Source organism: Macaca mulatta, chromosome 18, assembly GCF_049350105.2.
Source record: "Macaca mulatta isolate MMU2019108-1 chromosome 18, T2T-MMU8v2.0, whole genome shotgun sequence".
In the NCBI taxonomy this organism is placed as follows: Eukaryota; Metazoa; Chordata; class Mammalia; order Primates; family Cercopithecidae; genus Macaca; species Macaca mulatta.
In genome coordinates, this window is record NC_133423.1 from 73,978,199 (window position 1) to 73,997,297 (window position 19,099).

Below are 19,099 nucleotides of genomic sequence, written 5' to 3' on the forward strand. Positions count from 1 at the left end.
GTCTGATCTCAAATTCCTGGCAACAGACAGTCTTCCCACCTTGGCCTCCCAAAGTGCTGAAGTTACAGGCGTGCACCACTGTGCCTAGCCCTTTTGCTTTTTATGGTTCTCATTTGTTTTAGAAAGTTTGGTAAATATCTCCATTTAAACCACCACAGAAGAACATATAAACCTTTAATTTGTGTATATAATTTTCTATACACACATAGCTTTTTATTTGTATTTTTACACAAAGGGATTTCTTTTTTTTGTTTGTTTTTTTGAGACAGAGTCTCACTCTGTCTCCCAGGCTGGAGTGCAGTGGCGCAATCTCGGCTCACTGCAAGCTCCCGCTCCCGGGTTCACGCCGTTTTCCTGCCTCAGCCTCCCAAGTAGCTGGGACTACAGGCACCCGCCACTACGCCCAGATAATTTTTTGTATTTTTAGTAAAGATGGGGTTTCACCGTGTTAGCCAGGATGGTCTTGATCTCCTGACCTCATAATCCACCCGCCTCGGCCTCCCAAAGTGCTGAGATTACAGGTGTGAGCCACTGCGCCTGGCCCACAAAGGGATTTCTATATCATGTGCCAGTAGGATACTTTTTATTGGCGATGCATCATGGCTGATAGCGAAGCCAGCATGGAGGCAGAAGCTGTAAACAGTCTAAGGTTGTGGAGTGGGATAACAAATACTTAAGTAAAACTTCTAAGGTTGCTGAGTACAGATACTTAAGTAAAATACTTAAATGTGATTTCTTAGTAATTGATAATGGTGATAGATAATCTAACTGGTTGATTAACTTATACTTTCCTACTAATTATACATCAGTTATTAACATAGCTTGAACCTCAAATGGATACAAGATGTCTTTTACTTTTTGAATTAGAATGAGGTGACTCTTCATTCCAGTTCTTTTTAAGCTGGTTATATTTGATAACCTTAAAGTATTTTTTATGCATTTTCTTTATGCAATAATATGGGCAACATACTTTTGAGCACACTTTCTTGCAAAAGATGACTATGAATTAGGGAGGAATCTGGACTTGGAGGCAAGAGCAGCAGGCATTAGGACTTATGTAAATACTACAGACCAATCAGCAGAAGACCAAGAATTCAGGTCAATTAAAACGAATGCCAACAGAAATCCTCTAATATGCAGTTAGAAAATGTTATCCAATGGCAGTAACTGAGTTTAGGAGTAAAGCAAATAAGATACAACAGAAGATGGTTGTGTGCCTGACATTCTGTGAGGTAGGAATTTTTAATATCACTCACATGGATAGTCTTCCATAAGTTAAATGGCTACAACTGGATGAGGAAGGAGACATGAGTTAGGTAAGATTATAAAGGTATTTTATGTTTAAACTTGTTTTAAATTTAGTGTATGCTGTTGAATAGACTAACTAGATTATGAAATAATAATGTAATATTTTAATTTTGTGTGCCTAAAATCAATTTATATAGCATAATCTAGGTCTTTTCTTTGATCTATAGAACACTGGTGTGCCAATAATAAATTGTAAATATGCCGATACATTGACCAGTTGTCTTTAGGGCGTCTAGAGTCCTTCTTTGGCTATAAACAACCTTGATCACTTACCCCAATGTGTTATGAATTGAAAAAATACTGAAAGCTTAATGTAATCTATTATCATTAAATAATATATTTTATGGTAGCTGTTTGTCTCTGATTTTGTAGAAAGTTCTTAATTTCTTACATCTTTATTCTTATTCATAAATACTAACAGAGTATGAACATAATTAAAATTTCACAAGTTGGCAATACTTTTAAAGAAATTTGGAAATAAGAGGAAGGGACCGGGTGTAGTGGCTGATGCCTGTAATCCCAGCACTTTGGAAGACCAAGGCCAGTGGATCACCTGAGGTCAAGAGTTTGAGACCAGCCTGGCCAACATGGTGAAACCCGTCTCTGCTGAAAATACAAAAATTAGCTGTGCGTGGTGGTGGTTGCCTGTAATCCCAGCTACTCTGGAGGCTGAGGCAGGAGAGTGGTTTGAACCCAGAAGGCAGAGGTTGCAGTGAGCCAAGATCGCGCCACTGCCCTCCAGCTGGGAGGCAAAGCAAGACTCTGTCTCAAAAATAAAAATAAAAAAATAAAAAAGAGGAAGGGAATCCTTTTAGTCCAAATATAATTGTTTTTGTTTCAAGAATGTGGCCACTGTCGTTTATAACCTGATGGTATAACATACGGAATTATTAATAGTACAATGCCATCTTAATGACAAAACCTGTGAGTATAACAATGTATGAGATGGTCTTCCCTAATATTGAAAGTAAATTCTTCAGAAGTGTAAGATTTCAGTACAGATATCACTCAGTGTTTGTGTTTTCTTCTCTTCCTAGAGTTGTAAAGATGTGGCACCTGTGGAGAAGACTATTAAGTTACTTCCCAGTAGCCATGTTGCAAGACTACAAATATTCAGTGTGGAAGGACAAAAGGCAATTCAGATCAAACATCAGGATGAGGTTAATTGGATAGCAGGTGATATTATGCGTAATCTTATTTTTCAAATGTATGATGAAGGAGAAAGAGAAATCAATATAACATCCGCTTTAGCAGAAAAAATTAAAGTAAGTATCTCTAACAGATTGGTTATTTGTAAGAACTTTTTAAATTTTATGTTTGTAAGACTTTGAACAAGCCGTTTTGTGGGTAGTCTCTAAAAAAGAAAGTTGTCACAGAAAAATTATACTATCATTTCAAATTCTAAGAAGAATAAGCTTTTTTCATGGAGTAGGTTGAAATGCGAATGATTCATGTGTGACAAAATTATACTTAGAAAAAAATGATTTTGACATTTAAAAATCTAGGTTTTGGCATTTTGTTTAGTTGTGCTCTTCCTGACTAGCTGTTTTTCTGCAATCGCAGTTAACATCACCACCTTGATAAAGCTAGCAATAAATTGGTAGCAGTTTTGAAAGCACTAAACAAAAGATCTGTTAAAGGCAAGCAGTGAAACAGTGTTGTTAACTACAGAGCCTCGATTTGGCCATTTAAATTACTGAAATTGGTATACCACTCTAAAAATATCCTTAGAAAAGAGTTTTGTTGGTCCTCATGAACCTGCTGTCATCTAAATATGACATTTGTACCTTGATAGGGTTGAATCTACATGTTGAAACTTAATACCTCACTGAACAAGGACCCAAATCAAAATGTTAAGAGTCTTATTACATAAAGTAGACAGCTTTTTCGCATTCCCTTTATGGTTGACTGAAATAATAGTGGACAGTCTATGCTTGCTTCTTTCAAAGTTCAGTTTGTTCTTCTATAATGAGACACATGCATTCTTCAAAATCACTCTGCTGTGCAAAATTGTGCAATAAAAAAATCACAGGACTTATGAGGGAAAATGGAAACTAGAGGCACAATACTCAAACTTTCTCAGTAACCCATTAAGAGAACCTAATAAAATAGTGGCAAAAACAATAATGATAATACGTGTTAAATGTTAAGAACTACATAAATACTATAATAATATGGCAGTTTACCTAGCTTAATGAAGTCTTAGGAATGATTGCAGCTTTTGAGTTACTGTAAAGTGGTGGAAGGAAGGTTGTCTGAAAGTGAGGGGAAGTTGTTTTAACAGTCTGTGGATGAGCATGGCTCATTAACACATAGTCAACTGAGGTGACTGATAGGTGTTTGAGTTGCAACATTTTTTGTGTTCCCACTTGGTTGGTTCAGCTGCGCAGTTTTCTGTGTTGACCTAGTTTTTTCAAAGATGAAATCGTACCTAAGCAAAAGTAAAATTTGCCTTATGCTTAAATTGTTTACTGATAATTGTATTGGAACAAATTTGCATTTTCAAAGTAAACATGATTGTATTGGAACAAATTTGCATTTTCAAAGTAAGCATTGTAACAGAACTTACTGTACTTTTTTCCCCTTGACATCTATGGAGATAAAATTCCCAAGTGTGGAAAAAGAATTTACCAAAATTCCAGGCTTTTTGAGGTAGTTAGAAATAAGCATTCCTCCATGTCTGGAGAGCTGACATTCATAGACTCTTAGTAAGGAGTCCCAGTTAACCAAATTTTTGGAGAGTTAACATTGTTTGGCAATTGCTCTTTCAGACTGGTATACACCATACCCATCCTGTGTTTCCAAACATAAGATCTGGTAATTCAAAAGGATTATTTAGCATGGGTTCAACTGACATGAGTTTTAAAATCTTATTTGGAACAATGCTTGTTCTAGCCAGCTTTTTTCCCCTTCGTAATGAGGGAAGAGAGAATTGAGATAGAAATAATTCTGATTCCTCTTGGAAAGGAGGTAACCATTTTATCTCTATAAGCAGATTTGAAGGTAAGTAGTGGTTTAATAGTGGTGCCAGGGATGTGGCTTCTGAGCTATTTCCTTCTTTCTCACAATCATGCTTCCACTTCCTTGTTTCTTAAGAAGTTTAAGAAAAACATTGAGTGGAGAGCCTCTCCCTGTCATACCTTCTCTAAGATTGTTGCCTGCGTTTGACACATTGTGCCTCTAATTTGGTAATTATGTATGTCTATGCACTTCTTCATTGACAGTAAAAGATAGTGAATACTCCTTTTTTCTTAAGTTGAATGTACAGCCTTTATAGTGGTTTTGTGGTGTTGAGAGAATTAAGCCAAGATAGAGGGAATTCAGCCTGAACTGAGCTGGGGAATCTGTTCAGAGGGGTACACAGCCAGGGTGAGTGAGGAAAGCCTTTTATCTTTTTTGTGGAACTCCTTCTTATTTTCCTTTTTTTTTTTTTTAATACAATAAAGAACAGAGACTAAAGATGGTTTTAAAAGATAAAAAGGTAACTAAAAACATTAGAGCAGCATAAACTAGGAAACAGAATATTAGTGATTTTCATTAAAAAGTTAATTTACCACGGGCCAGGCGCGGTGGCTCACGCCTGTAATCCCAACACTTTGAGAGGCCGAGGCAGGTGAATCACGAGGTTGAGAGTTCACGACCAGCCTGGCCAAGATGGTGAAACCCCATCTCTACTAAAAAAAATACAAAAATTAGCCAGGTGTGGTGGCGGGCACCTGTAATCCCAGCTACTCAGGAGGTTGAGAGAGAGAATTGCTTGAATCCGAGAGTCAGAGGTTGCATGAGCTGAGATCACGCCACTGCACTCCAGCCTGGGCGACAGAGCGAGACTCGTCTCAAAAAAAAAAAAGTTAATTCACCACAATCAAGTAGGCTTTATTTTTGAGATTCAAGGTTGGTTCAACATACACAAATAAATAAGTGTGATTTGCCACATAAGCAAAATTAAAACCATATGATTTAATATGGTTTCAATAGATGCAGAAAATGCTTTTGATAAAATCCAACATCCCTTAGTGATAAAAGCCATCACTAGATACTGAAGAATACACCTCAAGATAATGAGAGCCATCCATGACAAACCCACAGCCAACATCATACCAAACAGGCAAAAGCTGGAACCATTCCCCTTGAGAACTGGAACAAGACAAGGATGCCTGCTCTTACCAATTCTATTCAACATAGTACTGGAAGTTCTACCCAGAGCAATCAGGCAAGAGAAAAATAAAAGGTATCCAAATAGGAAAATAAGTCAAACCGTCTCTTCGTTGTGGAGGTGATTCTATACCTAGAAAACACCAAAGACTCTGCCAAAAACCTCCTGGAGCTGATAAACAACTTCAGTAGGGTTTCAGAATGCAAAATTAGTGTACAAAACTAGTAGCATTTCTGTGTATCAGTAACTTTTGAGCTGAAAGCCAAATCAGTCCCATTTATGGTAGCCACAAAAAATGCAAAATGCCTAGGAATACATCTAGCCAAGGAAGTGAAAGATCTCTACAAGGAGAACTGCAACACTACTGAAAGAAATCGTAGATAATACCCACAAGAAGGGAAAAACATTTCATGCTCATGAGTCAGAAGAACTAGTATGATTCAAGTGACCATACCGCCCAAAGGAATCTACAGATTCAATGTCGTTCGTATCAAACTACTGTCATTTTTCACAGAATTGGAAAAAAGCTATTATAAATTTTGTATGGAACTAAAAAAGGGCTCAAAGCAATCCTAAGCAAAAATAACAAAATGAGAGGCATCACACTACCTGTCTTCAAACTGTACTACAGAGCTACAGTAACCAAAACAGCATGCTACTGGTACAAAAACAAATACATAGACCAACGGAGGAGGTTGGAGAACCCAGAAATAAACCTGTACACGTAGAGCTATCTGATCTTTGACAAAGGTGACAATAACAAGCAATGGGAAAGGACTCCCTATTCAAAAAATTGTGCCAGGATAACTGGCTAGCCATATGCAGAAGAATGAAACTGGATCCCTACCTTTTGCCTTATACAAAAATTAACTCAAGGTGGATTAAAGACTTAAATATAAGATTTCAAACCGTAAAAATTCTAGAAGAAAACCTAGGAAATAGCCATTCTGGACGTCGGCCCTGATGAAGAATTTATGACCAAGTCCCCAAAAGCAGTTACAACACAAACAAAAGTTGACAAGTGGGCCCTAATCAAACTAAAGAGCTGCACAGCAAAAGAAACTACCAACAGAGTAAACAGACAGACTACAGAATGGGAAAAAATATTAACAAGCTATATATTCTAAAAAGGTCTAATATCCAGAATCTATAAGGAACTTTAACAAGCAAAAAACAACCCCATTTAAAAAATGGGCAAAGGATATGAACAGATAACTTGTTAAGAGAATACATACATGTGGGTCAGCAAATCTATGAAAAAAATGCTCAACATCATAATCAGAGAGAAATGCAAATCAAAAGCAATGAGATACCATCTCACACCAGTCAGAATGACTATATTTAAAAATAGCAGACATCAAAAAATAACAGATGTTGGCAAGGTTGTGGAGAAGAAGGAATACTTATGCACTGTTGGTGCGACTGTAAATTAGTTCAGCCACTGTGGAGAGCAGTTTGGAGATTTCTCAACCTTAAATAGAACTACCATTTGAACCAGTGATACCATTACTATATATATACCCAAAGGAAAAGATACCATTTCACCAAATATACATGCAGTCTCTGTTTATCTCAGCACTATTCACAACAACAAAGACATAGGTGCCTATCAGTAGTGGACTGGATAAAGAAAATAAGGATAAAGAAAATACACCACAGAATACTACACAGCCATAAAAAAGAACAAAATCATGTCCTTTGCAGCAACATGGATGCAGCTGGAGGCCATTATCTTAAGTGAATTAATACAGGAACAGGAACCCAAATACTGAATGGTCTCATAAGTGGGAGCTAAACGTTAAATACCCATGGAAAATATAGGAACAGTAGACACTGGAGATTCCAAAAGAGGGGAAGGTAGTAGAGGAGCAAGGGTTGAAAAACTACCTATTGGGTACTATGCTCATTACCTGGGCGATGGGATAATTCATAGACCAAACCTCAGCAACATGCAATTTACCCATGTAACAAACCTGTATATGTACCCACTGAACCTAAAAGTAGAGGCAAAATAAAGTGTAAATTAGAATTTTTTTAAAAAAAAGATTGTTAGTGATTTTAAGGCCAGGTATGGTGGCTCACACATGTAATCCTAGCACTTTGGAAGGCTGAGGTGGGAGCATTGTTGGAGGCTAGGAGTTTAAGACCAGCATGGGCAACATAGTGAGACCCCTTCTTAACAAAAACTTAGGCAGACCTGGTGGTGCATGCCTGTAGTCTCAGGTACTCAGGAGACTGGGGCAGGAGCATTGCTTGAGCCCAGCAATTGGAGGCTCCAGTGAGCTGTGATCATGCCATTGCACTCCAACCTGGGCTACAGAGCGAGACCTTGTCTATAAAATCTAAAAGTAAAAATAGAATATGAGTGATTTTGAAATCAACTACAGAAGTCTAAATAAAAGTAGAGAGAAAGTTGAGGTCAGAATTCTTAAATAGAAAGTATTGGAAGTTTAAAAGTAAGGACAGAGTAGAGCAAACAACTTGAAAAAGTATGGATTAAATGACAAAATATGGAATGTAAGAGGTGTAAATTAATACAGAACTGAAAGCACCCAAGAAGAGATTAAGGCCAAAGTATGTCCAGAAAGTTAGATAAAACTTTTTTTTCCTCACCTTGCTGAGTAAGAATAAGGTTCACCTAGATCTCATTCAGAGCCTTCCCATAAATAGGATTCTTTTCAAAAAATAATTGAATATTGCTTTTCAGAATTACATGATCTGATTTATATGTTACTTTTAAAAGATAATGGCCACAGTGATACTTTTCTGGCAAAGCACTAAAGAAATGACTTAAGAATTTTTATTTTGTCTCACTAAAAAATAGGGCAGCATTAACAACAGAGACAAAGAGGATGCCTCTGTATCATAGTAGTATATGAACCACACCATTTCTGACCATAAAGAGACTTTTTTCTTGGAGGTGAAGAAGATGGATTATAATGTAGTTTTAAGAGTAAGATAAGTGGCAGTAGGAGAACATTAGACAGACTAAGCTTTATTATTCTTAAATATATCATTTTCTTCTAGGTTAATTGGACTCCTGAGATTAACAAAGAGCACTTGCTACAGGGTCTTCTTCCTGATGTGCAAGTACCAACATCTGTAAAAGATATGCGCTATTGCCAGGTTTCTTTCCAAGATGATCATGTGTCTTTGGAAAGTGCATTTACAGTAAGGTTTGTGGACTCATTATATTTTGCAGCCTGTGGCAACAAAATACTTTCCTCCATTGCACATATATGAAAGTTGTTTTTAATGTAAAAATACTACAGTTTCAATGAAATATGATAGATTGTCTTTGGAATAAAGTATCATTGGTGATAGCGATTAATTTTTGTTATCACTATAACCTTGCACTGAATTGACCTTCTAGTATCTGGAACCTTTATTAAAGGAAAGTTTAGTGCCAGCAACAGTGAAAACACCTGCAAAATGACAAAGACATGAAAAATTCAAAAGATACAGTGTGATCAGTCAGTGTTGTTCAGAAGGAAAAATTCTTTCATTGCTTAGTGAGAATTTTTAAAGCTGAGAGTCCCACCAGAGTTAATATGTAGAACTTATATTGAAGGGACAGAATTAAGTGAATGTGTAAAAAAAACCTTTTACACTGGTCTATCAATTTCTTGGCCACCTCTTTTCCAATAACCTCTTGGACTTTAATTCTTCTACCCATTTCTGTACTTTTCCCAACACTTAGGATAGTTCTGTTTTTGAGATAGAATTTTCAAATGTGCTGCATTCTGACCGTGATGACATCACTCAGTGAGTTATTAACTCGTCTGTTTTCTTGTCATAATTTCCTCTTAATCCAGCATTAATACTGTGACTTAACATGTCTGTAAGTTTTTGGTCCGTATTCTCTACTATCTTTGCAAAGTATCTTTTTCCTATTTTCTTTTGGGTTAATAGCAGATTATATAAATTAAACAGTTATTTGAAGGGGTGTTATTATATTTGAGTTATTGGATATGAACATTATATATGTGTTATTCTGTAGCATGTTGGAACTACTTCAATTAATGGTCTAACTAAAGACTTCTAACTTGTTAAACAATTTCAGACCACTTCCTGATGAACCTAAACATCTAAAATGTGAGATGAAAGGAGGAAAAACCGTACAGATTGGCCAAGAGCTTCAAGGAGAAGTAGGTTAGTATGGCTTGCTTTAAAAACAACAAAAAAACTGATGTTTCCTTCTATGGATGTTTTAGATACATAATCTGAAAGGAAAGCTTTTGGGTTCATATAATGTTATTGGTTTAAAATCTATTGTCAGACAAGATTGAAGTATTTTCATTACGTTTGCCCAGGCTGACATAGCTTTGAAATCAGTGTGACAAACATATTTTGTTGAAAAAAATCTTGCCTTTTGTTAGAAGTAATAATATTACTAATTAGAAGTTAATAAGAAAAGTATAAAATAAGCTTGGCATGGTACACATGCCTGTGGTCCCAGCTACCCAGGAGGCTGAGGCGAGAGGATTGCCTGAACCAAGGGGTTTCAGGCCAGCCTGGACAAAATAGTGATACTATACTCCTAAAAAAATTCTTTTTAAGTTCTGGGGTACATGTACAGAACGTGCAGGTTTGTTACGTAGGTATACATGTGCCATGGTGGTTTGCGGCACCCATCAACCCGTCATCTACATTAGGTATTTCTCTTAAGTGCTATCCCTCCCCTAGCCCCTACTCCCCGACAGGCCCTGCTGTGTAATGTTCGCCTCCCCGTGTCCATGTGTTCTCATTGTTCAACTCGCACTTAAGAGTGAGAACATGCGGTGTTTGGTTTTCTGTTGCTGTGTTAGTTTGCTGAGAATGATGGTTTCCAGCTTCATCCATGTCCCTGCAAAGAATATGAACTCATCATTTTTTATGGCTGCATAGTATTCCATGGTGTATTTGTGCCACATTTTCTTTATCCAGCCTGTCATTGATGGGCATTTGGATTAAAAAATTCTTTTTTAAACATGAAAATATAACGTACATGTATGAATGGATTCCTATGTATTTTTTGTTATGTCTAGAAAATTACATTAAAATATTATCTTCAAATTTTCATGGTAAAAAAATCTGATTAACATTAGCATCGTGTTAAATGTAGTTGAAAATATACTTATGTAAATCTTTATAGTGAATTTAAAAAATGAGTATAATTGTTTTATTACCAAAAATTAGTAAGAGAACAAAGAGTAAGTTTCTAAGCATGTTTTTATAAAGTATATTGTAGATATTTATATCTTCTATTAAAAGATAATACTAAAATAAAACTTCCCCTTTTTTAGTTATAATAATTACGGATCAGTACGGAAATCAGATTCAAGCATTTTCACCAAGTTCTTTATCTTCTTTGTCAATTGCTGGGGTTGGACTTGATAGCTCAAATTTGAAAACAACCTTTCAGGTATGGTTACTTTCTATACCATGTTGGTTTGATTCATTCTATTGTTATATGTGTAACAAAAAGTTTGGGAAAAACTAGTATAACAAAAAAGTTTGATTTTAGTTTTTAAATTGAAAAGTCATAAAAGGCACTTAAAAATCTTATAATGAAAAAGTTTGAACATACGCAGAAATAAACATAGAATGGGTATTTCTTGTGTTCCCATCATCTTCAACAGTCATCATTCTCCCCATACCATATCATTTTGAAGCAAATTCCAGACATCATACCATTTTATCCATAAAGATAGTGGTGTATAGATTTTTTTGATAGCTTTTCATAGCAGCTATTTAAATAAAATTTCTTGGTGTTTAAACCCTGTATTAACAGGATGCTGAGAGAAAAAATCATTATAAAGGTTTGCAGCTGTGCACTTAATTCAGGTTAGCTTAAAAAATAAAAACTCTGGTGGAATTCTTTCAGTTTAAAACAAACAAGCATGCTGTAGTCTGCTTGGAGAGGTAGAGACAGCTTTAGCGAAAAGGACATGGTGGAGTTGGGTCTTAAGGAACCTGCCAGTCCACAGTGGGTGAGAGAGAAGATCTCTCAGGTCAAAGGGAAGTTAAATTCATTTAGATTATTGAATGCTTTTTTAAACTTTTCCTCTTTGAGTCTCTATTACACTTTTTCTTAACAGGGGCAGTCACAAAAATAACTTACATGTTTCCCTTCTAACTAGCGTTTCTGTCTCCAGTAATCTGTTCTGCTCTTTTCTAATGTTGAGAGCATCATTTTCACTACTGAGGAACTTTGAATATTTTGTTCCCTCCACAATGATAAAATGTGCTCTTTGACTTTTAGGTTCTTCCATTTTCTAGCTTCACGCTACAGGTAGATGAAATCAGAAAATAAATGTGCTCCTGTGGTTGTGAATAAACAATCCCTGCTTCCTATCATTCTGTGCACAGGCTCCTAATTGTTCCTAAATTATAACCCATCTTCCTACATCTTCAGTTATTCTACTAGATCCGTCCCACCAGCATGTAAACATGCTGGAATGTCACTCATCTTAAACAAACAAAAGGAAAAATCTCTCCAGAAAAACCAGCAAAGCTTCATTTGGCTCTGTATTCCTGTCCATCTACTGCCCTCCTCCATTTTATAGTAAAACTCCTTGGAAGAGTTGTATGTTTTCACATCCTTTTCTGTCATTCTGTAGCAAGCCACTTTCATCATGTTTTTCTGCTCTGTTCTACCTGACCAAATCCAGGAGTCAATTTTCAGTTCTCATGCTACCCATTAGACCTATCAGCGTGTTACATTCTACTGCATTTGAAATCAGTTGCCTTAGTATGGCCTGTAATACCTACAGTATTCCACCCTACCATAATCTCACCCCTTTCTCTCTCCATAGCTCTTTACTCTCCAGCCAAGTGGACTTTTTTTCCACTTCTGTTGTTCTGTAATTGATGTATACCATCTTGGCCCATTTTCGGAATTGTATATTTAATTCTGTTTGTACCCATCTACAATTTGTAAATGCAATTTCATTTTCAAGATTTGAAATAAAACCAGAACAACTTCCAACATGACTTTAAAAAAGAAATCACCCCTTCAGAAGGGCTTTTGGTTCAGAAGGGCTATCAAATTTAGAAGCCTAAGATAGACTTTACATATTTTGAACTTCAGTACATTTTACTAAGGAATATTTATTTAATTTGTTTTCTGAATATTGAAAAATTCTTCTGTGCTTATTGAGCTTTTAGGAGAAATTAATTTTGATTATTTTGCAGTGACTTTTTACATAAAATGTTCTGTTCTACAGATCATTGAGAACATAAAACATGAAGTTTTCTCTCTGATTTATTTATTTATTTTTTTTTGAGACAGGATCTCACACTTTTGCCCGGGCTGGAGCACAGTGCAATGTTGTGAATATGGCTCACTGTAGCTTCGACCTCCTGGGTTCAAGTGATCCCACCAGAGCCTCCCAACTAGCTGGGACTATAGACGCTTGCCACTTCACCTGGCTAATCTTAAAATTTTTTGTAGAGATGAGGTCTTACTCTGTTGCCCAGGCTGGTCGTGAACTCCTGGGCTCAAGGGATCCTTCCGCCTAGGCCTTGTAAAGTGCTGGGATTATATAGTCAGGAGCCACTGTGCCTGGCCTGATTTTAAAATTTTGATGAAATATTGTTACAGCAGCCCAGAAACAAAAGCAAAATTTTGATGAAGCAGATTTGTACCTAGTAGAAATTTAAGATGACTGAATCTTCAAGGGTCACCGTTAAAATATGAATACTATAGCACTCATGCCAGTGTGGAATCATTCAGTCATATTGCAGAGATTATAGGCTAGTTTCATTGATTCTCATTAATATGACATGTTAGGCATTGTTCTAAGTAATAGAGATTGAGTAGTGACAAATCAAAGCTCCTGCCCTTGTGGAAATTATCTTGTCATGGAGAGGACATGCAATAGATGAGAAATAAGAGGTAAGAAAAATGAAGTAAGGAAGGGGATAGATAGTATGCCAATAAGTAAGGTGATCAGGGAAGAGCCTCTTCTTAAGGTTTCATATACAAAAATCTAAAGAAAAACAATGTGTATATCTGGTAAGTAATGTTGCAAACAGAGGGAAAAAAAAGTATAAAAGCTGTTCAGGTAGCAGAAAGGAGAAAGTACAAGGAAGAGGGAAATTAAGAAAAGATAAAGAGACATAGCCAGAACCTTTTGGATCCCCTACCCCTTGAAAGAAGAAATTCAATCTCTCCTCTCTTGAAAATAAAATTTATGACATGCCATTATTGCATAGGTACAATTTATTTTCTGTCCTTTTACCAAGAAACACATCTCTATGCCCATGGGTTAATGACAAAACATTTTATTTTGTTTTTCTGAAAACTAAGTGATATCCCCTGTCTTTCTCAATGTACTTTTCCTCACTAGGAAAACACACAGAGTATAAGTGTAAGAGGCATCAAATTTATTCCAGGTCCTCCTGGAAATAAGGATCTTTGTTTTACTTGGCACGAGTTTTCTGACTTTATTCGAGTGCAACTAATTTCTGGACCTCCTGCTAAACTTCTTCTTATAGACTGGCCAGAACTGAAGGAGGTAAGTCACTTCATGTCTTCACTGAAAGAATTTAATATTACATGGCCTATTACTTTCAGATTGTCAGTGGATCAGAACAGATATATTTTGTTGCTGAAGTAACAACTAACAGTTAACAGTAAAAATAACAAAAGAGCAAGGTAATGTGAGTCTTAATACTTTGCTATTTGATTCATCATTGTGTCCTCATTTGTTAAAAATGAGTGTAATAATTCAGATCTTAAAAACTACAGAGAATTTCAAACATGCATAAAAATAAAAAGAATAGTGTAGCGAACTCCCACGTGCCAGTTACCTAGTTTCTACAGTTACTTATTTTTGCCAATTTTGTTCTTTGTTCTCTTATACTAATCTAATAACTTTTTGTTGGAGTTTTAAAAAGCATATCTCAGACATCAAGTCATACCCATAAAAACTTCAGTATGACTTCCTATGCAAGTACTTAAATTTTAAACACTAATTTTGTAAATGTCTGCCAAATCCTTTGATTTTTTTTTTTTTTTTTACTGAAATTTTAGAATTCTAATTTGATGGACAAAAATTGTACATATTTATTGTGTACAACATATTTTGAAATATATATACATTGTGGAATGGGTAAATCAAGCTAATTAACACACATATTACTTCACATTTTTTTGTGGTGAAAACATTTGAAATCTATTCTCTTAGCAATTTTGAAGAATACAATATACTATTAACTATAATCATCATCATACAATTGATCTTTTGAACTTAATACCCCTATCTAACTGAAATTTTGTATCCTTTGATGGAATTCTAGTTTTAAAATGTCCAGATTCTGGCATTTGCTTGTGAAATAGCAGGGCTTTAACGGTTTTTTTTGTTTTGTTTTGTTTTGTTTTGAAACAGTTTCTCTTGTTACCCAGGCTGGAGTGTGGAATGCATTGGCACAATCTTGGCTCACTGCAACTTCCACCTCCTGGGTTCAAGCGATTATCCTGCCTCAGCCTCCCGAGTAGCTGGGATTACAGGCATGTGCCACCATGCCCGGCTAATTTTGTATTTTTAGTAAAGATAGAATTTCACCATGTTGTCCATGGTTGGTCTCAAACTTCTGACCTCAGGCAGTATGTCCACTTTGGCCTCCCGAAGTGCTGGGATTACAGGCATGAGCCACCGCACCCAGCCAGGACTTTAACTGTTGATGTGATAGCTAACTTTGAAAAAATTTTTATTTAAAAAAATTTTAAAAATTATTTATTTTTAATAGAGACAGGATTTCACCATGTTGACCAAGCTGATCTTGAGCTCCTGGGCCCAAGCGATTCTTCTGCCTCATTCTCCCAAAGATCTGAGATTACAGGTGTGAACCACCGTTCCCAGCCCACATTTTCTGTAAAAGAAAATGAACTCACACAATCATGGTAGTAGGTGAATTTATCTTAGTAAAGGGGCAGGTCATCTAAGAAAGGTTAACATGGTCATGCCTTAGTTTGAGATTGCTCTTTTTCACTTGTGAGTTTAAAAAGCAGATAAACTGGTTATGACAGTGTGCTTTATAAAACACAGTTTTTAAAATAATAATGTGTTGACTAAAGGGTTTTACTGAAAAGCCAGTGCATTTTTTTTTCTGGGAGCACTTACAAAACATAAATTAACCCACTTTTTATACCTATTGATGCCAATATGGGATTTGTTGATTGACTATTACCTGGAACAGTTATGTGAAATAGTTTTGAGGTGGAAAAAACTGGACATGTTTGTCTTATATCGTTTTGGGGGATAAATATAAAAAAATAATGATGGCTGTTGGCTCAAAAATTTGTAGGAGTTATTTGTAGATCCATAATAATCCAGAAACTTAAAACATAAACTAATACATCAGTCCGTTGAGATATGGTTATATGTAGATGAGGCTAGAAAAATGATTATTTGATATCTAATTTTTCTAAGTTTTCTAATTGCTGACCCATTTTCTCCCCGATAGGATCTGTTCAGAGAGGAGGAACTGATATAATGTATAAACATGATGAATAGAAAAATATATGGGTGTTAATAAATACATATATTATTCTTTATAAATGAGGGAGCTGGCCAGGTGCAGTGGCTCCTGCCTTGTAATCCCAGCACTTTGGGAGACCAAGGTGGAAGAATTGCTTGAGCCCAGGAGTTAAAAAGTACCAGGTGGGGCAACATAGTGAGAATTTGTCTCAGTAAAAAGGTTAAAAAAAAAAAAAAGACAAGTAAATGAGGAAACTGAAATGCTGAAATATTAACATTCCAGTATTAAAAAGTGACATTAAATGTGATATTAAAATGCTTATGAACCTTTTTTTTCAGAAATTTGCTTTTTCCGTTTTCTAGAAAACATTATTATTAGCCATTTGGGCTGCAAGTCATTTACTTAAAGATAACCTTTAAAAGTAGCTAGGAGTCCTTTAAAAACTTAGACTGTCCTTTAAAGGTAGTTTTGGTAAACAGTTACTTGATTAGGAATGAAATACTGTATGTTTACATTTGGAAACTCAGCAGTTTTCAAAATTCAAGCTTTCTGTAAACTTTGGCAGAGGGAACAAGGCTGTAGCTGTGTAAACTTTATGGTAGAGGGACACAACTAAACCAATCTCAAGGGTCTTTGGTTTTTTCATAATGTCCTATCCATAGCAGAATGTTAATTTTTCTTTCCATTTTCAGCAGCCTTTTCCCGTAATCTGGTAACCAACTACCTCAGTTAAGAGTAGGGGATAGAGGAAGCAGAAGGAACATTCTTGTTAGAGGAGAGGTGATAAATCAGTTTTTTGTTGTTGTTGTTCTTTAGTTCCCTTCCATGTTTTGTAGACTTTTAAAATATTGACCCAGAGGATTGGGCTTTTGTCAGGTATCTTGTTTAACACTGTTTCCTTTGATGTGCCCAATGTTAATAGGTCAGTAAGCAGATTTCTAGAATTATACAGCCTTACATATTAGCTAGGGAAAAAGCAAGAAGCATTTTAAGTCAACAAGACAGTGTAGATCATCAGTGAATAGTCCTATTTAACCAAGGGCTAGAAAGCCATGTTACTACTTTTAATGCACAATGGCAAGAGAGCTGAACATTAACTGAAGGAGAAGCTAAACTAGAGATTACCAATGCTAAATCTGAGAACCAAAGATAGGTTTCCATTTCTGTTGAACACATTCTAGTACTTACATAGCATTTGCATTGTGTTAGATGTTATAAGTAATCTAAAGATTTCAGGTGTACGCTTAGGTTATATGCAAATACTATGCAATTTTATATAAAAAAGTTGAATATCTGCAGCTTTTGGTATCCACTAGGGGTCTAGAACCAATCTCCTGTGGATACTGAGGGAAGACTGTAATGTCAGGTGTTGCTTTACCTTTTTTCAGATCATTTATCATTTCGGTAAGAGGGTCACACAATTTAGTTGACTTTCAAAAGTTTGTTTTCATTGACCAAAGAAGCCATTTGCGAATAGAACAGAGATAAATTAAGTGATTGTTACACAATTATACAAGTAATTGCATTGTTTGGCCCATATATTTTAGTGTTTCTTAAAATATTTCTATTCTTTTCAGTGCATTCCAGTGATTAATGGAAGAGATTTACAGAACCCTATTATTGTTCAACTTTGTGATCAGTGGGATAATCCAGCACCGGTACAACATGTTAAAATAAGTCTTACAAAAGCTAGCAATTTAAAGGTAAGTTTAAACTTCCTTACATCTTCATTTAAAATTCTGGATTTCATTTTCATGATAGTATCTTTAGCTGTCATATTGCTTCTTTTTTAAAAAATATATTTTACATAATCTTTATTATTACTTAGCGTAAATAAACCTCAAAAAATTTTTAAATTATTTTGAGGAAGTAGAATTTATATCTTACAATAGTACAACAAGGGGCCAACATTGTACAGTTATGACTGTTTTAATGTTTCTTATATAGTAAGATTTGCATTTCAGATTAGGATGAATAAATAGATAATTAACACTGACAAAGTGAATGAAGACAGATACCACAGGGACCCACAGAATGGATTAAGGAACAGACATTATTGGGGAAACATACATGGTGAGGCTAAACAAAAAGAGTCATGCAGGTACCTATCCTCTACTTATAGAGAGCTACCAGATCCTGGGCAGAGCTGCTAGAACATGCTGGTATATTCTAGGGTGAGGCTCCTGCCCTCTGTGGTTCTTCTTATGGGGCAAGTATGAACATGGTCTTATAAAGGTGAGGAACAGTCTTGACTACCAGAAAGTTCAAGATTAGGTATCAGTTATTCCCATGAGTACTGAGAAGCTGCTTGGGATCTAGGGGCTGGTGCAAAGTTGGAGGCCCTCCTTCTAGGGGAAAGAGGAAAAGCCGCTATTCATTGCAAAGGTGTGTGTGTGTGTGTGTGTGTGTGTGTGTGTGTGTGTGTACAATTTTTTTTTTTTTTTTTTTTTTTTGTGAGACAGTCTCACTGCAACGCCCAGGGTGGAGTGCAATCGTGTGATCTTGGCTCACTGCAACCTCTGCCTCCCAGGTTCAAGTGATTCTCCTGCCTCAGCCTCCTGAGTAGTTGGGATTACAGGCATGTGCCATCATGCCTGGCTAATTTTTGTATTTTTAGTGGAAACGGGGTTTCACCATGTTGGCCAGGCTGTTCTCAAACTCCTGACCTCGGGTAATCCACCTGCCTTGGCCTTCCAAAGTGCTGGGATTACAGGCGTGAGCCACCATGCCTGGCCATAAAGTTGTATTTTTATACTGTCTCTTCTGTGTGTTGAAGGGAATTCATTGGTCCCAGCCAGGTTGTTGCTAGGCAAGCCAGGGGGAGTTGGGGTCATATTCAGACAATCTTGAGTATCCCTCCACATATAAAAAATAAATATAAATGTAATGGAGAAACCAGTTGATATTATGTAAAGATGATGTTTCTCTTGCAATTATTTATAGTTCAATCAGAATCCCAGTAGGGATTTCCCAGAACCTGAAAAGGTGATCTTAAAAGTTGTATGGAAGATTAAAGTGCAAAGAATGGCTTATTATACACATGGACCTGTTTTCATAGTAATTACAGTTGGAGTTTTTAAATGAGTCTGTTAAATGAGTCTATGATATTGCTGCTATAAGACCTGAAAAGACTTACTTCTCTGGCTTGTCAGTAAGGATTTGATACCC

General features: G+C 36.1%; 1 protein-coding gene across 3 annotated transcripts in view; it reads left to right on the top strand.

Moving 5' to 3' along the window:
• SMCHD1 (structural maintenance of chromosomes flexible hinge domain containing 1) overlaps nt 1-19,099 on the top strand; it is a 151,132-nt gene that overhangs the window by 74,703 nt on the left and 57,330 nt on the right. For all 3 annotated transcript variants that reach the window (XM_077974544.1, XM_077974543.1, NM_001258166.1), the window contains 6 exon segments: nt 2,346-2,573; nt 8,492-8,640; nt 9,528-9,616; nt 10,750-10,868; nt 13,798-13,965; nt 17,509-17,634. In XM_077974544.1, the coding sequence (XP_077830670.1) occupies nt 2,346-2,573; nt 8,492-8,640; nt 9,528-9,616; nt 10,750-10,868; nt 13,798-13,965; nt 17,509-17,634 (879 nt within the window).